The sequence below is a fragment of the Eptatretus burgeri genome, chromosome 14, assembly GCF_056783735.1.
Source record: "Eptatretus burgeri isolate ZD-2024b chromosome 14, Ebu_testis_v1, whole genome shotgun sequence".
NCBI lineage: Eukaryota > Metazoa > Chordata > Myxini > Myxiniformes > Myxinidae > Eptatretus > Eptatretus burgeri.
In genome coordinates, this window is record NC_140974.1 from 27,361,123 (window position 1) to 27,386,512 (window position 25,390).

A 25,390-nucleotide genomic window follows, 5' to 3' on the forward strand; every position below is an offset into this window, starting at 1 on the left:
CCAATTAATTTGTCTCAACGTCCGTCGTCCATTGGCCTCCTCCATACTGCCCTAATCGTTTATTTCCAACAATTTAACCGAGACATCAAAATCTCTTCACCAGCCTCATGGAACCTCAACATGGTTCCAACCAGGCACTTCAATCCTCCCTCAAACAAGCCACTCATGCCTTCTGTCATCCCTCAATCTTGCAATCACTTTTGGTGCAACTCCCAATCAAAATTTTCACATCCCCATATGGCCTGCTTCTTTGGCTCATTGGAAGGGGAATGAGGGAACGAATCCCTCATTACCCATTACATGACCCCGCCGCCTTTCCGCCACGGCTCAAAGGGGTCACGCCTCAATGGGGGCTGTGATCTACCCCCTCCTTTTCTCCAGGGTTCACGGAAGTCAGGTAAACCCCAATAGGTGGAATGGCCTCCCCCTCTTCTACAGGGTTCACGGAAATCAGGTAAACCCCAATAGGTGGATTGGCCTCCCCCTCTTCTACAGGGTTCATGGAAATCAGGTAAACCCCAATAGGTGGAATGGCCTCCCCCTCTTCCCCATAACTCCCTGAAGACAGATAAACCCCATTCAGCTAGCCAAACCACTTGTGTGCTCAGAAAGGTCTGAAGACCAAGTGACACACGCCAGTGCCGCCTGCCACTCATCTGCACTCCACTCCAAAGTTCCTGTGAGGCTAATAGAGAAAATAAAATCCAATTTCTAAATTGGATTTCTAAAATCCAATCTAAAACTGCTCCTGGATGCAGCACCTCCAACTCTGTAAGAACCCATGCGGAGCTGTCCATTATGGTTTCTGTCCCTTGGCTCAAGTTCTGTCTTGGTGGCATCTCTATTTCCCCTTGCACCTCAAACCTATTTCCTATGTCACCACTCATTCCACGCTCAGGACTCGCACACACAGCAGGCTGCACGCATTCCAAGGTTGTGTTGACATTCCACACCTTCAACCTTGCCTGTGTACTGACCAACTGCCTCACACTCCAGGGCTTACATTCTAGACTGTCAGGTGAGTACTCACACACTCTTTGGCCTCGGCAGCACATACCGGTGCTGTAGTCTGGACTGTGGGCTCACAACATTCACCCACAGGCACTCCACACACACACACACACACACACACACACACACACACACACACACACACACACACACACACACACACACACACACACACACACACACACACACACACACACACACACACACATACACACACACACACACACACACATTCAGGGGTCACGCATACGTGCACCCCATCGGACAGAGTCTCTTCGTTAACACAAAATTCAATCTCTACCCTAAGCTCATTGTCCGCACCATGTATGCATGTACCCACGTACCTGCTTCGTTCCAGAGTCACCTCTGTCCGGTCGCTTCTCTCCAGCAGGTTGCTCATCATTGATGATTGATCAAACTCCCGCTCGAACGTGCTGCGCGGCAAGATGGCGGCGTGGTATTCTTCCTCCTTTAGTCACGGCGTGCGCGGTCTCCGCGCGCTCTGACCTCGCTTAAGGTCGAAGATGAGCCATAGCTGATCTCTCTCACGGTCCAGCACACAAATCCCGGCCTGGCCTGTTCTCCAGACGAGGCCCCAGTCGAGGTCCGAGTTCCACAGGCGGATCGGCAAACGTGACGCGCCGTTGGTGAGTAAGGACCGTCCGAAGGTCCGGTGTCTCCTCTCCAGCCTTCCCGCCTTGAAGCCCGACTCCCGCTTCGTCCTCTCAGTGCCTCTCTCGGTAAAATCACCGACGTGCAGGTCGGTTCAGCATCTCTCCCGGCAGATCCAACACGGTGCCTCCTTTGTTTACTCGCCTCGAAGCGACTCCGAGCACGCCTCGAGAACCCGGCCGTTCCTCACACACAGCACTCCTTTGTTTGCTCGCTTCGAGACGCGAGCTCTCCTCTCAACTGCCTGCATTTTTCAAACCGCCAAAACTGAACCTGTCCACGAGGTCCCTTTTTCCGCTCGCTTCGAAACACGAGCACACTTCGAGCGCCACTATTTCCACATACTCATCTTTTGTTTCTCCTTTCTCTCGCTTCTCTCGGTGACTCTCTCACCAAAGTCTCCGCCCCTTCGTGTCACTTCCTGTCCATGCCACACCTCTCGCTCTAGGCCACTCCCCTCCCGTTCGTACAGGAGAGGAAGAAGAATCATCTCTCGTTCCACCACCGTATGAACAGAAAAAGTCTTCTACACCTCCCGATACACATATCGTCCCTGACACCACACAACCTATCTATACATGAATTTAATGGGGGATCTGAGCTAATCCTATCTTTAGTAGTCCCATTAAGAGCCATTTCCGTAACAATATATAAAAATATATAAATATATATACATATATAAAAATATATAAATATATATATACATAAATAAAAATATATACATATGAAGACCACAAGGGGAAAACCAGAGATGTCAGGATAAGTCAATTTTGAAGAAACTGAAAAACAAAGTTTCAAGACTTTGGTGGACTGTTTAATAACTCTCATATAGATTTCTTTTCCAGTAAAAGGAAGAGTGATCATTGGCTGATCAAATTAAGCATGTAGCATTTGCCAAGCTTCTGTGTTATTTAATTTAAGAGCAAAGAACGAATCAATGTTGCAAACTGACATCACTGGTTTTTCCCTTGTTTAATAATTTCCATGCAATTTTAACCCAGGATGTGTCGCAAATTCATGCTTGTTGGTTATTAGCATACATTACATGACTTTGGTGATCACAGATTATTTTTTTGAACATTAAACGGTCATTGTTTTTTTGTTTGATTGGTGTTCAACGCCATACTCAAGGGTATTTCGCTTATATGACGACGGATTCTCCATTTCTTACTCCGTACTACTTAATATGATGGAAATCCGGGAGGACACCAAGGATAAACCACCCCCGCGATAGCCGGTCACCTCATGTGTCTCCCTCATATACTGAAGCAGGTTGATTGGGCGGTGGGTACATCGAATGAGGATGGGTACTCAGACGCGCTAACCATTAAGCCATGGCGTGGGTCCCATAAAAGTCACAATAAAGGTTTGACCAGGCTTGAACCATGATATGCACCAACTACGGAGTCCATGATATAACCAAATAGGCCATTGTAGTGCTCAGAGTTTCTGCTGTGAAAGATTTACAACCTTTCATTTTTTAGTTTCTCAACTTTGAATATTATGGTGGAACAATTAACATGAATGAAAGGGAGATAACCAGGAGTAAAGTACTGACAACTCTGGGTTTCTACTTGTTCAGCTTTGACAACACTTGTTTTTTCATTGCACGGCTAAACTTTATACCATATAAATCATGTGACACCCCTGGTTATTTGTTAAAGTAATATTGTGAGAGGAAACCTTATGTTGCCAACTATTGGCAGGTGCAATAACCCTGAAATTTATAAAAAGTGACATCTCTGGTTTTCCCCTTGTGGTCTTCATATATAAAAATATATAAATATATATCGAAGCCTTAATATTCATCCAAAACAACAGATGTTCCATTTATTTCGGTGTTTTATTGTACATCTCTTCCAAATCCTGAACCAACCAATTAAAATCCTCAAAGAAACAGAAAATATATACTTGTACAAGTCTGAAGACGACGATTGTTCACGAGTGGTATTTGACGATGTAGATTGTTTCAGAAGTCAAGGATGAGACAATGTGGTAATGTTTGACCAAGTTATAAAAATGATCAACATGATGTGGTACGAGTGACAGGTTATTAGCTGCAAAATGTTGAAAACCCGGTTTCGTTTAACAACTTAAAAAATTTGACCTTTGCATAACCTTTAAAGGTCCCAAAACAATGTTGAGGACATTAAAATAAGGAAACAGGATACGTGCTATAGCTTAATGGAGTTAGTTCGTCGAAGAAGGTCAAAAACCCGGTATGATTTCCACAACTTTGAAAATTCGACCTTTGTGAACTTTAAAGGTCAAAGGTCAAGGATTATGACCTTTGGTGCAAAACTTCCTCTGGAACATTCCAGGAACAATATAATGTTATATTGGCTATATGGCATTTCACACTCCTCGGATTATCCATACTTTGATGAAATCAGCGTAAAAACAAACTTGAAGGGGGCGCCACGGGCAAGGTGTTCGAGATAGAGAAAAATGGTTTCAAGACTTTAGGTGGGGAATGACCTCAAGATTATGCATAAAAAATATTGTCATCCTCGCTCTAAAAGTTTGGGCGGTCGTCTGATTTTTATCTCAAAATTCGAAATTTGAAATAGCCCCACATAGCTCGATTTTTCATTTTAGTCCCAAGTTCATGACCTTGGGACTAAAATGAAAAATCGAACTCCGTGTGGCTATGCAGGTGCCATTGGGCTAACCAAATACCAAAACCCCTGCTAGATTCGACAAACCCCCGAGGAGAAGATGCAAATTGAAATCGGCTACCCCCTAAAAACACAATTCGCAATTTTCTAAGTTCGTGACCTTGTGGCCTTGACCTTGGGACGAAAATGAAAAATCGAGCTCTGTGGGGCTATGCATGTGCCATTGGGCTAACCAAATATCAAAAACTCCTGCCAGATTCGACAAACCCCTTGGAGAAGAAATTATTTTATGTCAAAATCGCAATTTTCTAAGTTCGTGACCTTGTGACCTTGGCCTTGGGACGAAAATGAAAAATCGAGCTCCGTGGGGCTATGCAGGTTCCATTGGGCGAACCAAATACCGAAACCCCTGTCAGGTTCGACAAAACCCCTAGGAGAAGATGCAAATTGAAATCGGCTACCCCCTAAAAACACATGTTTTTTATGGGCGGACCATGCCCATTTTCAGGAAAAGACAACTAGATCATGATATAAACCTCCCACCAAAATTTCATCAGGATCGGATCAAAACCCACAGAGCTATGCTCGGGACAGACAGACATACAGACAGACAAACAGACAGACAGACAGACAGACAGACACACAACAATAACGAAAATAGTGGTCACATATTTTTCGTGAAAATATTTTTTCGTGAACCAATTATATTTTTCGTGAAAATATTTTTTCGTGAAAATATTTTTTCGTGAACCAATTATATTTTTCGTGAAAATTTTTTTTTGTGAACCAATATGTGAGATCTACACCTACCTTTTAGAGCATACCTCAAAAAATATAACAATGTATTTAATAAAGTTGTACAATTGTTAAAGGATGTCTATGAAGTGGAGGGACGAGATTCTACAGATCGATCAGAAGCAAATTTATGGAAGTACAGAGAAAGACAATGCATGGCATTGACATTACGTGAAATTGACATCAGACAAAGGACGATGGGTAGTGAAATGTGGAGAACAAGATGTACACATGTTCACACATTACATTGTTGTACACCTCAATTAAATTTCCCATCATGAAGTTACATTGCAGTTTGATCACAAGCCTTAGACATTGGGTAAAAATTAAATTAACAAAACATTAATGATTAAAGACAACAATAACAACAAGTTTTATAAAACATACTCATCTGCAGATTCATTGTCACTGGCCAAAGGTTGATCATCCTTCTCTGGTGACTCTACATCTTCGTTATGTGTAAGTTCTTCTTGTTGGTCTCCTTCTAATCGATCAAACATCTCTTCCTTTCCTGTCCTTTCTTCTATTTCTGCTGGTGAATTGGAGACAGCCTCTGGCTCTTCATCCAAAGTTAAAGAGTCTTTTCCCTGGGTGGATGTTCTGTCCTGATCAGAATCGCTGTCCGATACCAGGCCTTGCCCACGGCTTGGACCTGCAGGTTGGTCTTCCGGATTCAATTCTTCTTCATCGTCAGAGCGTAAGTGAGCGAGGTGCGGTGGAGACTTTGACAAAGGCCTCGGCTCACCATCCTCTTCCTCAGATCCAGATGAAACACCCTTTTCTGCCGAAATAGCCATAACCTCGTGGTCCTCATAATCCTCTTCTTCCATTGCTTTTTCGTCCTTTCTTTCAATTCCCCAATTTATCTCTCCCACACTGTGCTTTTCTCTTAAACCATCATCCACATCGTCATTTTCATCTTCAGATATCACACGGCTCTTCTTCCTGGCTGGAACACATTCTGAATAAAGACAATGAAAACCAGTCGTGATTGTGATATATAGTATGTATATAATATATATATATATACACACACACACACACACACACACACACACACACACACACACACACACACACACACACACACACACACACACACACACACACACACACACACACACACACACACACACACACACACACACTGGGGAGAACAAGTATTTGATACACTGCCGATTTTGCAGGTTTTCCCACTTACAAAACACGTAGAGGTCTGCAATTTTTATCATAGGTACACTTCAACTGTGAAAGAAAGAATCTAAAACAAAAATCCTGAAAATCACATTGTATGATTTATAAATAATTAATTTGCATTTTATTGCATGAAATAAGTATTTGATACATCAGAAAAACAGAACTTAATATTTGGTACAGAAACCTTTGTTTGCAATTACAGAGATCAGACGTTTCCTGTAGTTCTTAACCAGGTTTGCACAGACTGCAGCAGGGATTTTAGCCCACTCCTCCATACAGATATTCTCCAGATCCTTCAGGTTTTGGGGCTGTCGCTGGGCAACACAGACTTTCAGCTCCCTCCAAAGATTTTCTATTGGGTTCAGGTCTGGAGACTGGCTAGGCCACTCCAGGACCTTGAGATGCTTCTTACGGAGTCACTCCTTTGTTGCCCTGGCTGTGTGTTTCGGGTCATTGTCGTGCAAGAAGACCCAGCCACGCCCCATCTTCAATGCTCTTGTTGAGCGAAGGAGGTTGTTGGCCAAGATCTCGCGATACATGGCCCCATCCATCATCCCCTCAATACGGTGCAGTTGTCCTATCCCCTTTGCAGAAAAGCATCCCCAAAGAATGATGTTTCCACCTCCATGCTTCACGGTTGGGATGGTGTTCTTGGGGTTGTACTCATCCTTCTTCTTCCTCCAAACACGGCGAGTGGAGTTTAAACCAAAAACTCTATTTTGGTCTCATCAGACCACATGTCCTTCTCCCATTCCTCCTCTGGATCATCCAGATGGTCATTGGCAAACTTCAGACGGGCCTGGACATGCGCTGGCTTGAGCAGAGGGACCTTGCGTGCGCTGCATGATATTAATCCATGACGGCGTAATGTGTTACTTATGGTTTTGTTTGATACTGTGGTCCCAGCTCTCTTCAGGTCATTGACCAGGTCCTGCCGTGTAGGTCTGGGCTGATCCCTCACCTTTCTCATGATCATTGAGGCTCCATGAGGTGAGATCTTGCATGGAGCCCCAGACCGAGGGAGATTGACTGTTATCTTGAACTTCTTCCATTTTCTAATAATTGCGCCAAAAGTTGTTGCCTTCTCACCAACCTGCTTGCCTATTGTCCTGTAGCCCATCCCAGCCTTGTGCAAGTCTACAATTTTGTCCCTGATGTCCTTAGACAGCTCTCTGGTCTTGCCCATTGTGGAGAGGTTGGAGTCTGATTGATTGAGTGTGGACAGCTGTCTTTTATGCAGATAACGAGTTCAAACAGGTGCAGTTAATCCAGGTAATGAGTGAAGAATGGGAGGGCTTCTTAAAGACTAAACTAACAGGTCTGTGATTTTCAGGATTTTTGTTTTAGATTCCGTCGTTCACAGTTGAAGTGTACCTATGATAAAAAAAAAATTACAGACCTCTACGTGCTTTGTAAGTGGGAAAACCTGCAAAATCGGCAGTGTATCAAATACTTGTTCTCCCCACTGTATATATGTATGTATATATATACATATATATACATATATATACATATATATACATATATATATATATATATATATATATATATATATATATATATATATGCACTTACTTTAGCTACACCTTTCATTATCTTAAACATCTCTATCATATCTCCTTGATTACCGCCTCATTTCTAGTGTATAAAGCCCTGTCACCTTCAGCCGCTCCCCATAGCTAAGTCTATCTCGGCCCAGAATCAATCTTGTAGCTCTGCGCTGAACCCTCTATCTGGCATCTATGTCCTTTCTGAATTGTGGTGACCAAAACTACACACAATATTCTAGATGTGGCCTCACTAAATTCCTGCACAATGTTAACACCACCTCTTTTGATATATAAATGATCCCTCTCCGAAAACAACCTAAAACCCTGTTTGCTTTACCTTTTGCTACCCGGCACTATGCTGCCTGCTTACCTCCCGAATCTATTACCAGCCCCAGATCCTTCTCCTGTGTAACACACTCCAAAATTACCCCTTGCATCCCGTAATCTCTATTTTCATTATTCTTTCCCATCCCCAACACCTGCCACTTGCTCAGGTTAAATTCAATCTACAAATCTTTTACCCAATCTATGCAAGTATCAATACTTTCCTGCATCTCAACACCCCCCCACCCCCTGCTGTCCATATTGCCTCCAAGCTTTGTGTCATCTGCAAATTTGGAAAGCTTACTCTTCACCCAATTATTCAAATCATTAATGTAAATTATCAATAATAATGGTCCGAGTACCGATCCCTGAGGTACCCCACGACTTACATCCTCCCAGTAAGACATCCTTCCACTCACAGCAACTCTTTGCTTCCAATCACTAAGACAGTTTGCAATCCAATTAGCTACCTGACCAGCCAATCCACAAGCCCTCACTTTGGCAAACAACCTCCGATGTGTTACCTTATCAAATGCCTTCTTTAAGTCGAGATATACTATGTCCACTGCCTTTCCATGATCCACCAAATCAGACACTGCTTCATAGAACTCCAAAAGATTTGTTAAACAGGAACTTCCTTTGGTAAACCCATGCTGACTACCTTTAATTAGTTTGAATTTGTTTAAACGGTTCCTCATCTGGTCTTTAATTAATGTCTCCAACACCTTCCCCACAAGTGAAGTTAAACTAACAGGTCTATAGTTTCCCAATTCTTCTCTGGATCCTTTCTTAAATAATGGTGTTACATTTACTACTTTCCAATCCTCCGGTACCTGTCCTGACTCCAGTAAACTATTGAAAAAGTCTGTTAACATCTCGCTTACCTGCTCAGCCACCTCCCTCAATACTCTCGGGTGCATATTATCTGGCCCCGGAGCCTTATCTTCTCTTGGATTACCGAGCTGTTCCTTTACTTCCTCCACTCCAACCTGGATCTTCTGTAAAAGTCTTTCCTCACCACCTTGGTAGCTATACTACACTCAGCTATTGGCAATTCTCCTGACTGCTCTTGTGTAAAAGTTGAAGCAAAATACCTGTTTAATAAGCCTGCCATCTCACTTGCATCACGAACCACTCCCCCGGTGCTATTCCTCAATGGGCCCACACTGGTCCTGACCTGTTCTTTTCCACTGATATACTTAAAGAATGCCTTGCTTTTACATTTAATATTCTTCGCCATGTTCTTCTCATACTCTCTTTTGGCTTGACGAGTTATTTTCTTAACTTGTCTCTGTTTACTTCGATAGTCATATAAATCTAACTCCAGTCCTGTTATTTTATACCTAATAAATGCCTCCTGCTTCTCCTTTATAACATTCCTCCTCTCACTGCTCAACCACCCTGGTCTCTTTCTGCTTCTAGTTTTACACCTCATTGGAATGTACTTACTCTGCACTCTACACATTTGCTCCTTAAAGGTTTCCCATTTCTCTGATGCTGATTGCCCTGTTGTTAGAGTCTCCCAATCTACATCACCCAGATGCAGTCATTTTAGGGCTTTGGGGTATATATTTGTTCCTTCCCCCCCCCCAAACACACAAAATAAAAGAAATCACAAAAACCTCCCTTGGGAGTCGTGTCTGCCGTGTCAAGTTTCCAGCGAGTATATCTGCACCTGCTGCTATGTTTTGAAAGAAATAATATTCATTTTGTTTGAATAACAGACAGATTGGGATACAAAGGAAAATAAATCGATCAAGTAAATTCATAACAAATGCTGAAAGTAAAATAAAATATATAAATTCTGGAAATGTCAGCACAATAAAATAATCTGCTGACATCCTTTATGGAGCACTGCGAGTAAATAAATATATTAATTGGAAAACAGCAGAAAAAAGAACAGACATTGTCGAAGCTTTTAGTCTTGCAGCTCATCAGGACACACACAAGAATACCGGAAATGCAGACACAAAATGAAACAATGTATTTGTTCAGACCATTGGGGATTGGTTCTTTGGACTGTTAGTGATACGAACATACACGTCATGACCTTGAGGCACCAAGGGAACCTGCAAAATCACATCACACATACCATCAAACTACCCGAATAATCAGTCAAAGAGCCATTCTACCATGGTATCTTTTGTATCAAGTCAACGCTCATGAAAGAGCAAGAACGTAGTACAGATCAGGACACAGAAGAACAAAAGGAACAGCAGAAAGTGGGTGAAATGCCAACAGAAGGGCCGAGAGATGAAATAGAGAAGGACAAACAAGGGATGCGGGTAACGATGAAGGATAAAGGAATATGCGAGAGGTGAACAAGATGGATCCAGAAGGAAACTCTCAGGAAGGAAAAACTGGAAAATTGGAGAGGTGGGCTCGGGGTGGTTCATAGGGGTGGAAAAGATCATGGTTTTGAATGGGGGACAATCTGAGATGGTGGTGAACAGCTGTCTTGAATACTTGGAAAGAAGAATGAGATTGAAGAGAATGTGGAAGTTGATTCCACAACCAGGAAAAAAACAGAGGAACAAAATGAGTGGAGGTGAGCAGAGATCCTGGAAGTGAGCAGTGAGATGTTCCTGGAAATCTTTTCCAGGAGAAAGCAGTCAGGATGCAGCACTGGGTTATGCAGTGTGGACTTCGTACAATGAATCAGAAGCTTACAAACACATGACCATCACTCAGATGCTCGACCGCTGTATCCAGCATACAGAAAAATCTCCAATTGAGATACAGACAGAAGCTCAGACATGAAAGACAAATTATTGATATTTTTGCTTTTCTCTGTTGTCTCGATGCTGTAATCACAGGTCTGTGTTGCATTAACTCTTTGTGGGGGGAGTGAGGGGGGTGGGATGGGTCCAGAACACAGCAAAATCTTGTAAGAGTGAGTTCATCATTTCATTTGTTTAATAAAAATATATTCACCCCTCATCCCTACATTCCCTCTCTATAGTAACAGATTGTACTCACCAATTTCCATGTTCTCATCTTCTTCATTTTCACTCTCGGAAGCCTTTCTCTTCGCTGAAACAAAAGAGAAAAGTGAAAGCAACGTATTTCAATCACAGCCCAGATGTGAAAATACTTTACATATAGAGATCAATGATCATGGTAGAACCCAGTGCAAGGGTGGGGGGGGGGGTGAGGAGAGGAGGTCGTGAATATCAAAACAGAGAGAATGTGACAGAAGTGAACAGGCAACCCAATAACACACGGACAAGTAATATCAAAGTGAACAAGAACGGCACTCAGCAAAGCGCATAACTCTACAAGGATGAACAGTTTACATTTCGTATCATCCATCCACCGAGTTTTGTCATAATTCGTCCACAACTTTTTGAAATATCAGCTATATATAGTTTTTGGTCCCATCTCTCAATGGTGAAAAATCACTTTACAAATTAAATAAATTCTCGTATCTGGATCCGGATCTTCACCAAAATCGAATTTGTTCTTCCTTAAGACACACACGACCTATCCACCAAGTTTCACCCAAATCTGTACATAACTTTTTGAGATATCGTATTATGGATAGTTTTTAGCTCCATCACTCAATGGTAAAGAATCGGTTCAAAAATTCTCAGATCCAGATCTTCACCAAAATTGAATCAATTCTTCCTTGTTTCTATCAATTCTTCTAAGTTTCGTCTGAATTTGTTCACAACTTTTTGCGGTCATGCTCACAGACAGACAAACAAACAAACAGGGATGAAAACTTAACCTCTGTCCACCTTCAGTGGAGGAGGAAACACAGAACAGTGCAGGTACACAAGTGGAACACCAAGAAGAAGAAAAAAGCTCGTGTATTGGGAGAAAGTGATGATACTTTTGACCAACCTGAAACTTCTTCGCCATCACTTTCATTTTCCGATTGCCAACGTTGTTCACTTTCCCACTCATTGTCCCTCAACACCTCTTCTTCTTCTTCTTCTTCTGCTTCTTCTTCTTCTTCTTCTTCTCCTTCTTCTTCTTCTCCTACTTCTTCTTCTTCTCGTCCTCCATTCTGGGGAAATTCAGAGTTTCTTTTCTCTTCAATGTCATGTGCATACTGCTTTCCCCCAGCATGAGAAAACTCTGAATTGGGTCTCACGAAATCCTCTTCCTCTGGCTCATCATCATCGTCAAGTTCTCCTTCCTCCTGCTCTTCTTCATCAGCTTGGCCAGCATCACTGTCAGAATCCCCAGCAATTTCACCAGCCTCACGTTCCACATCACTCTCTGCATCCTCACGCATTTCGCCATCACTGCTCTCAGCACGTGGCAGCACCGGCAAAGTACAGCTCAATTCTTCGTCAGATATGTGCTCTCCTTCTTCATAATCCTGTCAAAAAAGCGATTGCGTATCATAAGAGCGGGCAAGAAACTTGAACAAGTCATGATTCCTGTATTATAACTCATCACAGGATGTTTATTTGTATTTTTCACCAAAATGCAGTCTGCATGCAATTATAAGTTACACAACAAGTTGGAGTTTCAGGGCATTTCGTCAATTTTTCAAAGGGTTATGCACTTTCTAATCTTGGATAGAAAGTATCGACACCACACACACTCCTTGACTTTTTCACATTTGTTGTGCTACAATGCTACAAGTGCTACACACTTAAAATGGATTAAATTGAGATTATTTCGTCAATGATCTACATAAAATAACCCATAACGACAAGTTGAAAAAATGTTTTGAGAAATTTTTACAAGTTAATTGAAAATTTAATACAGAAATATCTAATTTACATAACAATTCAGCTCCCCGAGTCAATACCTTGTAGAAGTGCCTTTGGCAGCGATTACAGCTTCGAGTCTTAGGTACGTCTGTATCAGCTTTGCACATCTGGATTCGGGGATTTTCTCCCATTATTTCTTGCAGATTTGATCAATCTCTGTCTAATTGGATGGGGAGCGTCTGTGAACAGCAATTTTCAAGTCTTTCCACAGATTCTCAATGGGATTCAAGTCTGGGCTTTGGCTGGGCCACTCGAGGACTTTCACGTTCTTGTTCTGAAGCAATTCCAGTGTTGCTTTGGCTGGATGCTTGGAGTCATTGTCCTGTTGGAACGTAAATCTTCTCTGCAATCTCGAGCCTTTTTTACTCTGAAACAGGTTCTCCTCAAGGATTTGCCTGTACTTGGCTCCATTCATTGTTCCCTCTATCCTTACAAGTTTCCCAGTCCCCACCATGGAAAAACATCCCAATAGTATGCTGCTGCAGCCACCAAGCTTCACGGTTGGGATGATGTTAAATGGGTGATGAGCTGTGCTCGGTTTCTGCTAGATGTAGCGCTTTGCATTCAGGCCAAAGAGTTAAATTGTGCCTATTTCTTTTTCTTTTCTTTGTGCAGTCACGTGCCTTTTTCTCAGGAGTGGCTTCCGTCTGGCCACTCTCCCATAAAGCCTATATTTGTGAAGTGCTACATAGACTGTTGTTCTTCCAGCAGGTTTTCCCATCTCAGCCAAGGAACTCTGTAGTTCTGTCAGAGTGGTCATTTGGTTAGTGGTCACGTCCCTGACCAAGGTCCTTCTTACCCAGTTGCTCAGTTTGGTCGGATGGCCAGCTCTAGGAAGAGTCAGGGTAGTTCCATATTCTTTCCATTTCCTAATGATGAAGCTCACGGTGCTCTTGGGAATTTTCAACATTCTATAAGTTATTTTATACCCTTCCCCAGATCTATGCCGACTCCCAATTCTATCTCGGAGTTCTACGCACAGTTTCTTTGACTTCATGGTAGAGTTTCTGCTCTGACATGCATTGTCAACTGTGGGACCTTCTGTAGAAAGGTGTGTTTCTTTCTCAATGATGAAAAAAGCAACTGATTTGGCTTCAGCTGGACTCCAATCATGTTGGAGAGACATCTCAAGAATGAGCAAAGGAAATTGGATGCACCTGAGCTCAATATGGAATGTCATAGCAAAAGGGGGGGGGGGAGGTGGGTGAATACTTATTGACTCAAAACATTTCAGCTTTTCATTTTACCAAATTAATTTGTAAAAATTTATCAAAAAAACCAAAAATCCACTTTGACATGATGGGGTATTATGTGTAGATCAGTGACAAAAAAAATCTCAATTTAATCCATTAAAAATTCAGGCTGTAACGCAACAAAATGTGAAACAGTCAAGGAGTGTGAATACTTTCTGAAGGCACTGTATTTGGGTCAATATTCAGCAGGCCTGACTCTACCCCAATAAAATAATGTCACAATCGCATGAAGCAGTTCAGATCAGCAGGCCTCAGGTCTGGATATTAGTCCATGGCCCAGTGCAATTGAAATGATCCCAGGTATATAACCACGATGTATTGTTGCGGGGCCGGACGTCGGCCGCGAGCACGACTGTGAGATAGAGCTGCAGAGTCGGCTCGACCGATCGCCCGGAATTCAGATGGTACTAGCGGTAAAGTCCCAAAATTACGGGTACGTTTTTTGGACCGTGAAGGGTCAATATTTCCACCACGTGGTACAGGGTTATTTGCAAAATCTTCAAAATACCTAGAGACTACGTGGCGATCTACCGAGTCTTCACACCCTCGACGGCACCCGTACGGAACGAGCTGCTTAGCGTGCTCGTTCCGTGTGCGTCACGAGCGGTTTGATCACCGAGTTCCGTCGGTCCGATTGTCCCGTTACAACGGCCACGGTAGTGGTCTGTTAATTCGCCAGCACGCGACACGCTCAGTCAATGAAGGAAAGGATGAGGACGAGCTGAAACATTTAACAATAGGATATTTATTTACAATAGGGAAATAAGGGAAGCACGTAAGGGCAGAGTTCAGCAGACTATTGAGAATTGCAATTTTATACAGCACAAGCACTTAAACAATTTACTACTTAAAGACGAGGCCCACAGGACACACACATGCACACACAAATACCCCAAAATAACCGGACCAAATGGTCTTTATTGAGACCTATCTTGGACCTGTCCGCCTCGTGCGGTCTTCAAGCTGGTCGGTCCGGCGAGAGGCGAGCCAAACCCGGACACCGGCGGGCGACCCTTGCGGTTCCTGCGGGGACTGGCGTCGCTCGAGCTCTCGGTTGTGGTAAGGAGAAGGACGGCGTCGAGTACGACCGGCCAGACAGGCTCCCTGGGACGAGCGCTCCAGCAAGACGAGATGTCCAGGTCGGCGAAATGCTCTTTCGTCCGGAGCTCTTGAACTCTTCCGCTCCTCCGCTCTTTCTCTCCTCCCTCCTCCGCTCTCTTCTTAGACCAGCTTCTCACTCCCCTTTTATGCGTCTCCGCTGGCCCGACTCCTCCCCCACTCGGGCCGGAGTATCCCAGGGCTGTTCTTATTCGCTGCAGCACTGCCGCAACGGTCGTTTCTGTTGTCGTTGCTGATTTTATTTTCCAATAAGACCCTAACTATAAAAATAAACCAATGTCACCCGCAGGGTGACCCGTATCTTGCCAAAAGGTGACCACGTGTGACTTCTTTAAGGTCACACTGAGGTGAACAGAGCTGCTATCCACCAGGAGCGACTCCTTGAGGAATATCTGCCTACGAGAGATTCCGATGAGAATCGTTCTACAGAGTAACCATGAAAAATATGCTTTTGCCTCATAACGTCACCAAATGACGTCATAATGTCTCAAGCTTGACATATCTAGAAAGCACTCATCGAGGTGTTCAATTTGAGGTACTACACGATATGGTTCCTAAAACTTGAAAATTTGACCTTGGGGTCAAATATGTTTGACCTCAGGCGCTAACCATGAAGGTCAAGGCCAATCGCCACCAAAAATTAATCAGCTGAGCGCCAGACCATGAACTATATTCCAATGAAGTTTGAAGACGATCCGATCAAAATTACTCAAAAAATAAGGGTTTCGTCGACTCCCCTGATTTGCGCCAAAGTTACCTTGACCTTTGACCTTGACCTTCAAAATTTTGTGCACTGAAAGGGACCTCTATAGGCCTCTGATATGCGAAGTTACAAAAATTTCCGATGATAACTGTGCTCTGCAGAATTTTTTATACGTGATTACAGACAAACAAACAAACAAAAAAAACATACAAGCTGACTAACATATCTTGCAAATACTTCGTTTTGGCAAGATAATAAAAATAAAAAAAACATACAAGCTGACTAACATATCTTGCAAAAACTTTGTTTTGGCAAGATAATAAATCACAGTGCATGGACATTTATTTACCCCTTTCGACAAAGGAAAGGAAGCTATCTATAAAACACATCCTTACCGATATAACTAATCTATAGGACCTGAATGGTGTGTGTGATAGGTTTCCAAATTCGAAACACTACCCCCTCCCCTTTTTACAGACTCGTCCCGAGTCGTCAAATTTTCGTGTGACCAGCATGTGTAAGTTCTCCCCTAGTACATTTTACCTTCGGATCCCTGAGTGCGACATTTTTTTATTCATGTCCCAAAAATAAATAACCTAGTGTGCTGCGTAGCTAAACGAACAGACTCACACAGACAACTTGATTAAAATTGCCGGCGCTAGGACAAACATGCAGGTGGGGTAAGAACTTATTTACGACCTTAACTTATCAATTATTTTACACTAACCATGGCCCAGGACCTGGCATATGTGGGAAAGAAGGCACGACAAGGTTAACAGTTTGTGTGATGGTGAGTGTACAGCAGCTGAAGGTCAGTCGTCCTCAGGGCCTGATCAAAAGGTCCCCCTTGAGTCTTCCTTATTTCTTTCCTACCCCCAGCTGCTGGAGGCAACTCACCCTAGCCCGGCATGCCATATGCCGTCCCACAGGCCATTTGAAGAGGCAGCCAGGCTGCCCAATGCAGTCTCTGGCTCCCTTGTGCAAGGACAGGGAGATAGCCGGCTGCCCACGCAGTCCCTGGCTCCTCCCTGAAATGAACTGGATGGAACCGGATGGAAGATGCAGTGGATGCAAAAGCACAAAAATGGACTGGATGCAAAACGATGTACGGGCTGCACCAATGCAGTCCCCGTGGTGTGGCTGCCTGCAGGGCAGTCTTTGCAAAACAATGGCGATCCCAGCGCACATGGTGATGAATGATGCAGGGGCAACGCAAACAAGGGTAGCAGGCATGGGGTTATGGCAGAGGCAGGCGAACAAGGCATGGCAAGGCAAGGTCATGTGGAACAGGCGATCCAGCACAACAGGCCGGCAGGTGAAGCTGGCCGGCCTCTGGTCTCATTCCTTGTGGGTCTGGAGGGAGTGTGGTGGTGCCAGCCGCTCCAAAGGCGGGCTCGGACCTAACCTACTGTCTCCCCCCACCCTATCACCTTTGCCTGTCTCTGTCCATACCTACTCCCTTAATTTGTAACACAAAACCAAATTTAGCCCCTTTTTATATTATTTATTATTATTTTATTTTTATAATTACATCTCCCTAACCCACTTTATTGTCCTTGTCCGGCTAACCTATCCTGTCAATCTATTCCCAACCCCTACGTTCCTATTTTCGGAGGGGAATAGGGAAGAAACTAGCGTCCTGTCTCGAGGTCCGGCGAAGCCTCAGAATGGCCTCCCACAGAGTTCAGCAGTCTTCTCCACAGTGAGTCCAGCGGCCTACCGAGAGCGAAGGGATGGATGGTGCGAATGGGGTACATCTCCCAACTATCCCAGCATTTATTACACTTTAAACTACCCCGGGGCTTTCCAAAACGCCTGTCACATTAAACTATCGGTTCAAAAACCATGATTCCCGTCGCCTGTGTTGGTGTCCATTATAAATTTGGGCCTAGCCCTCCAATTTTCCTCCATGCCCTTGCACAATTTCGTGGCTGGGCAGCGTGGCTCACTGGGGAGGGACTCCCCCCTGCCAAACTCTATCTATGGCACCCCCAGAAATGAGGCTGTCTCCGAGCCTACCAGCTCCCTATGAACGCGGGAGGTTGCCCTCTCTGGCATTGCCCCCCTCCGATGCCCACGTGGCATTTTGGCACTACGGGTCCCTTGCCGTGGGTCGTCCGTGCCCACTACACAATCCCGGTCCCTTGGACCCTTGGCCTACTCGAGCCGACTAGTCCGGTACCCGGGGTGCCCACTACTTGGTACTCACCTTTCCAAGCCACGCTCCCAGCCGGTCCATGAATTCCTGCACCCCTCCAAATGGGTTTCATGCCTTCTCTCAACACCAACAACAAAACGAACTCCTTTTGGGAAATTTAACTAGCCCACGAACGAACATTACACTGACCCCGGGGTCACTTGGGTGGGAATCACTCCTCCCCCCACTCAGTCATTCGCACCATGCATTCCACATTCATCCACTCACTCACTCGGGCCCGCTGTCCCACACTCATTTATCACACGTTCTCCACTTTCCAATTCACACCAACACTCCACACTGCCATTCTCCTTACTAAATTCCCCTAACTATCTCGTGCTCCCTCGTCATCCCTTACCCTAATGCACGTTCCATTGAACTCTACGTAGCTAAGCTACGTCCCCACTACACATTCCATGTCTGCCCGCGTTTCAAAAATAAATCCATTTTCTAAATCTATCCAAAATTCCCTCTAACTAACCCATTCCACAGGCTCCATGAGGAACAACTCATGTCCCCATGAAGCCGGTCTAACTATCGCTAACCCTTCCCACAAACTAGTGCTTCCTTTGCCCAATCCGGGCTGTGTACTGGAAGCGAGGCTTTTAATTTTTTTCCTGCAGCGCCATGGTGGCAGTTTTCGGCATGCCCGTTCGTCCCTATTGGCGATACCAACGTCCCTTCCAAAGGCCGATCCGTGCAACCATGACGTCACCCTGCACATTCCAATCAGCGCTCGCTTTCAGGGAATTCCCCACGTGGGACGACGTGCGCTGTTTCTCCGGCATTCGTGCCACGAGATTCCCAGTGACGTCACTCGCACACCGAACCTGCGCGGTTTCCCGCACCAGCCAGCACGCGCGTAGCGTCCCGGAAACCCGCTATGCGCGTTCCGCACACAGAACACGCGGTATGCAGCACGTGATGCCCCGTACATGCGCCCACATGGGAACCCGCGTGTTCCGAATTCACCCAACTCTCGCCGCCATTTTAACCGTCCGCGCGACGGTCTTTCCCGAAACGCGGACGTTCCCGCGCCGCAATCCCTGCACGAAGACGCACGCGCGAGGGCCGCTCGCCAAATGCCGAACGGGCCTCGCACGCGGCGTCCCTTGAAACTGGCGCGGCCCTCGAAACAACTCTACGTGGCCTCTTAGGCTCGCCATTCCTGTCTCCTGTCTGGACCAGTCCGTCCATCCCCATGCGTGCACTCACGTACGCCTTTTTACTCACGCATGCCATGACACTCACACTATGCGCACGTTTCACCAAACATTTCGACACACACGTACTTTTTACCACACACACCGGGACATTCACTTCGGGGATTCGTGCTAACTCAAGGGGTCCCGGGATCCCTTTACCCCCCAAGCTGCGCGTGTACCTGTTCACAGCACTCAACCCCTCAACCTCGTTCGGCACGACCGGACTCACCTGGTTACGATCCGCTTCGAGGAAGCGTATTTCCTCCCTCCGTTCCTGAAGGAGGCTATCCTGCTGCTCGCACTGGGTCACAAAACATTCCCCAAGCTCGACCCCCTTGTCCCCCACTAACTATATGTGTGTGCGTTCATCAATTTCATTTAATTCGTCCCCCTCTATTGATTTATCTGTCTCCGTCACCTCGTTTATTATTTCCATTTCTTCCTGGCTCTTCGTCTCCTCTTTTAATTTTTCCGTTGTCCCCTCGTGTCTCAGTTCACATGTCTCGGTCTCCCCAATTATCGTCGTGGGTCTGTCGTCCCGACCTTATCCGTCTCCATCGTGGGACAGACACAATTTACACTCCATCCTCTCGGTTCGGTCGTTCTGCCACGTGGTGCCGCCATCTTGCAATCCATCGCCCGCCTATCCTCTCTCCATGCATGCCTGTCTGCGTTCATCGCATCCATTTTGGCATTAATGTTCTCCACAAATCGTTTCATATTCCTCATGCGGTTTCCCATGTTTTGCGCATTCGTTTTCATTTCATTTCATTCATATCCTGCATCAATCGTCCCATCATTTCTAACATCTGGTCCGTGCTGGGAATTGCACGTGGGGGGCGCTCATGCACCGCCCAAGCCACTGCGCCCATTACAACTCTGGGTTCAGTTTGGAAAGTTCCTGCATGGGGGTGGTGTCCTGAACCATGGGTTCTATTAACACTACACGACCACAACCCACCTGCCTCAGCTCGTCTTGGTGAGACATGTTGCGTGCTTGGAAATAATTTTTTTCAATGCTCGCAATTTGGGGGAACGGGGGAGGGGGGGGGAGGCCGAGGAGCCGAATCGCACTCCTGACTACCAATTGTTGTGGGGCCGGACGTCGGCCACGAGCATGACCGCGAGATGGAGCTGCAGAGTCGGCTCGACCGATCGCCCGGAATTCAGATCGTACTTCTTCAGAAAAGTCCGAAGAGTATGGGTCCTTTTCTGGACCGTGAAGGGTCAATATTTCCACCACATGGTACAGGGTTAGTCGCCAATTTTCAAAATACCGAGAGACCACATGGCGATCTATCGAGTCTTCACACCCTCGACGGCACCCGTACGGAACGAGCCGCTTAGCATACTCAAACCGTCTGTGACCCGAGCAGACGGTCACCAAAGTCCCGTCGGTCCAAATGTCCCCTTTACAGCGGAAACCGCTTTTACTATTTCTCCAACACGCGCACGCTCAGCCAATGAAGGAATGGAGACGAACAAGCTGAGACATTGAACAAATGCGGGTTTATTTATACAATAGGTGGGGAATGAGGGAAGCATGTAATGGCAGAGCGAAACCAAATATAAGAAATGCAAGTATATACAGCACAAGCACAAGTTCGCGGATGACATCATGATCTGTAGGGAGAGTCGGGAGCAGGCTGAGGCGAGCCTCGAGAGGTGGAGGTACGCACTGGAGAGAAGGGGAATGATAGTCAGTCGGAGTAAGACGGAGTACATGTGAGTAAATGAGAGGGAGGGTGGTGGTATGGTGCGGTTGCAAGGAGTTGAGGTGGGGAAGGTGGATGGGTTTAAATACTTGGGATCAACTGTCCAAAGTAACGGAGAGTGTGGGAGAGAAGTGAAAAAGAGAGTGCAGGCAGGATGGAGTGGTTGGAGAAGAGTTGCAGGAGTGATCTGTGACAGAAGGGTAGCTGCAAGAGTTAAGGGGAAAGTATATATATAATACGGTAGTGAGACCAGCTATGTTGTATGGTTTGGAGGCGGTGGCACTAACAAAAAGACAGGAAGGGGAGCTGGAGGTGGCAGAGTTAAAGATGCTGCGATTCTCGTTGGGAGTGACGAGGATGGAGAGGATAAGAAATGAGTATATCAGAGGGACAGCGCAGGTAGAACGGTTTGGAGACAAAGTGAGAGAGGCGAGATTGAGATGGTTTGGACATGTGCACAGGAGGGAAGCGGAGTATATCGGGAGAAGGATGTTGAAGATGGAGCCGCCAGGCAGGAGGAGAAGAGGAAGGCCAAAGAAGAGGTTCATGGATACGGTGAGGACGGACATGCGGGTGGTTGGAGTGTCAATGGAAGATGTGGAGGATAGAGCGAAATGGAGACGGTTGATCCGCTGTGGCGACCCCTAACGGAAGCTAGCCGAAAGAAGAAGATACAGCACAAGCACTTAAACAATTAACTACTTAAAGACGGGGTCCACAGGACAAACACACGCACACACAAATACCCCAAAATGACCGGACCAAATGGTCTTTATTGAGACCTATCTTGGACCTGTCGCCTCGTGCGGTCTTCAAGCTGGTCGGTCCGGCGAGAGGCGAGCCGAACCCGGACACCGGCGGGCGACCCTTGTGTTTCCTGCGGGGACTGGCGTCTCTCGAGCTCCCGGTTGTGGTGAGGAGGAGAAGGACGGCGTCGACCACGACTAGCCAGACAGGATCCCTGGGATGAGCGCTCCAGCAAGACGAGATGTCCAGCTCGTGGAAATGCTCTTTCGTCCGGAGCTCTTGAGCTCTTCCGCTCCTCCGCTCTTTCTCTCCTCCCACCTCCGCTCTCTTCTTAGACCAGCTTCTCGCTCCCCTTTTATGCGTCTCCGCCGGCCCGACCCCTCCCTCACTCGGGACGTGGAGAATCCCGGGGCTGTTCTCATTCTCTGCAGCACTGCCGCAACGGTCGTTTCTGTTGTCGTTCCTGATTTTATTTTCCAATAAGACCCTCACTATAAAAATAAATCACAGCGCATGGACCTTTATTTACCCATTAGACAAGGGAAAGGAAGCAACCTATAAAACACATACTTACCGATATAACTAATCTATAGGACCTGAATGTTGTGTGCGATAGGTTTCCAAATTCGTAACAGTATTATGTATGCACATGCATATTTTTGCTTCATGTATGTACATTAGGTTTTTACCTTTGCCACCGAAGGTGAAGGACGTTATGTTTTCACCCCTTTCTGTCTGTTTGTTAGTCTGTGTACAGGATATCTCTAAAAGTTGTGGACGGATCTGGATAAAATTTTGTGGACAGGTTCGGTGTGTGACAAGGACGAACTGATTAGATTTTGGTGAAGATCCGGATCCATATCTGGATACGAGAATTATTTAATATCTAAAGTGATTCTTCACCATTGAGAGATAGGGCCAAAAATGATACATAGCATGTAATTTCAAAAATGTAATGGGCCCGATATGTTCTCGTGGGTAAGGCATTACGTGACGAAGACAGGCGCTCTACCGAGTGCTCTTCTAGTTTTTAATATGAAACAGGCAAAGCCGAGAAACAAACAAAACACGGTGAATTGGAGAGATTCTTGTTCATTTTGGATCGGGTATGGGCTCAAGCGTGTATGAAAGCAAACTAATTTTTATCTCCGGCTTGTTATCCTAGTTGGATTTATTGGTTTCTAGTCGACAAAATATACCAGTAAATGAAATTGCTTTTCTTTTTATTTTACCGAATAGACCCAAACACGGTGTATTATAGGGTTTCTTCTTCTTCATTGGGACCTGAGGTGGAGGAGGACAGATATTGTAAAGTAATTCTCACTCTTGTTAATTGCAAAATCGAAGATTTTTCAAGTATGTTAATCAGTCGATTTTGGTATTCTTTATGTTGGGTGGTTGCTAGAGTACCCTTATTGTCGGGTTTTCCGTGTGTGTGTGTGTGTGTGTGTGTGTGTGTGTGTGTGTGTGTGTGTGTGTGTGTGTGTGTGCGTGTCTGCGTGTGTGTGTGTGCGTGTCTGCAACGCAAGGTTCCACAGCACAAACCAGCAAACCGATTTCGATGAATCTTGGCGAACAGGTGCCATATGGGCTGGGAGTGTGCGCGAGTTTCGTTGCTAAGCAACCACCCGTTGCTATGCAGCGGCCGAAAAACCGCATACGATATTTTCAATACTTGTCCTACAGTTTTGAATGTGGAGAAACGAGACTTCGGAATCAAACACTTCGAGGTATTTAGAAAATTTTACTCGAGCCGATTTTTGATTTAGGTTTTATTTTTCAAATGGTAGTCCTTCAAAAATAGGGTGTCTATTTACCGTCTTTTTTTTGTTTGTTTGTTTGTTTGCATGTAATGGACAGCTCGAGGCCAGAGGAGTCAACCAATTTTGATGAAACTTGACAGGTAGGGTCATACCAGAATCTAGTTCTATGCTTTTGAGCACCATTGCTATGGACACCACCGTGAGGACTTTGAAATTTTAGAAAAATCCTAAAAAAAAAAAAAATCGAAAATCAAAAATGGGCTTCCAGGCTTTTATGCGCACTATAATCAACCTCTTTGTCAAAAATTTTCAGCCCGATCCGTCAAAAACTGAATGACTAGTATGCAATTATGTCGCGACCACCCATGTCGCCTACCGGCTTGTCTGTCTGTCCGTCTGGTTATTGCCAACAGGTCACAATTTTAAACCGATCGTCATGAAACTTTACCACATTGTAGAGGTAGTCTCAACTGAGAAGCCTATTGATTTTGAGGTCAAAAGTCATCTTGAGGTTAAATTTCTAAAATTGTCATTTTTCATCTAATTGACTTGAAATTTGAACAGGATTTTGCATATTGCATCACAAGATTGGGAAACCAACTATTTTTAAGGTCAAAAGGTGAAAGGTCAACTCAAGGTCAAACTTATTAAATCATCAATTATTATCTGAAAAATCGTCCATTTAATCTGCTTAACCTGGAAATCAAGCTGCAATTGCATAGTGCATCACTGATTCATGTTTTTGAGGTCAAAAGGTCAAAGGTCAACTCAAGGTCAAGCTTCTAAAATCATCAATTTCAATCTGAAAAATAATCAATTTTCATCTGATTAACCTGAGCTTTGATTGTCAATTATAATCTTAATGAAATGGACAATTCGATGTATCCATGGCAACCTTTGGAGACGGGGGTGGATTTTGCAAGTATCGTGCTCTGCATGATGTCTTTTTCTTGTTTATTTAGCCATTATGTTGCACAAAGTTTTTGACATTTGAAAACTTTCATGTACATGTTCATAGACTCATTAATCGAGGACAATTTCGTGATCTCAAGTTCCAACCCACTCAAAGCAAGTGATGCATCCGGATTGTGATTGTCAACAGGTAAACTCTTCTACCTACCTGCTCAGGAATTTTCTCCTCGCTTTCTGAATCAAAGTCCCGCTCATCTTGAACTGGTGTAGCTCCGCCGTCATCTGCACAACACGCAAGTGCAACGTCACAGCAAAGGTAACATTTTAAAGGTATATATATTCATATATATCTCTCTCTCACCCACTCTCTCTCTCTCTCACCCACTCTCTCTCTCTCACCCACTCTCTCTCTCTCACCCACTCTCTCTCTCTCACCCACTCTCTCTCTCTCTCTCTCACCCACTCTCTCTCTCTCACCCACTCTCTCTCTCTCACCCACTCTCTCTCTCTCACCCACTCTCTCTCTCTCACCCACTCTCTCTCTCTCACCCACTCTCTCTCTCTCACCCACTCTCTCTCTCTCACCCACTCTCTCTCTCTCACCCACTCTCTCTCTCTCACCCACTCTCTCTCTCACCCCCTCTCTCTCTCTCACCCTCTCTCTCTCTCTCTCACCCACTCTCTCTCTCTCACCCACTCTCTCTCTCTCTCACCCACTCTCTCTCTCTCTCACCCACTCTCTCTCTCACCCACTCTCTCTCTCACCCACTCTCTCTCTCACCCACTCTCTCTCTCTCACCCACTCTCTCTCTCTCACCCACTCTCTCTCTCTCACCCACTCTCTCTCTCTCTCTCTCTCTCTCTCTCTCTCTCTCTCTC

General features: G+C 45.2%; 1 protein-coding gene across 5 annotated transcripts in view; it reads right to left on the reverse strand.

Annotated features, from left to right (window-relative positions):
- IWS1 (interacts with SUPT6H, CTD assembly factor 1) overlaps positions 1 to 25,390 on the reverse strand; it is a 76,418-nt gene that overhangs the window by 50,204 nt on the left and 824 nt on the right. For 3 of the 5 annotated variants that reach the window (XM_085854143.1, XM_085854141.1, XM_085854144.1), the window contains exons 2-5: positions 24,720 to 24,793; positions 12,014 to 12,497; positions 11,147 to 11,200; positions 5,484 to 6,057 (exon numbers count right to left, since the gene is read on the reverse strand). In XM_085854143.1, the coding sequence (XP_085710269.1) occupies positions 5,484 to 6,057; positions 11,147 to 11,200; positions 12,014 to 12,497; positions 24,720 to 24,793 (1,186 nt within the window). The remainder of the gene's footprint in view (positions 1 to 5,483; positions 6,058 to 11,146; positions 11,201 to 12,013; positions 12,498 to 24,719; positions 24,794 to 25,390) is intronic. The other 2 variants (XM_085854145.1, XM_085854142.1) reach the window with 1 other exon arrangement.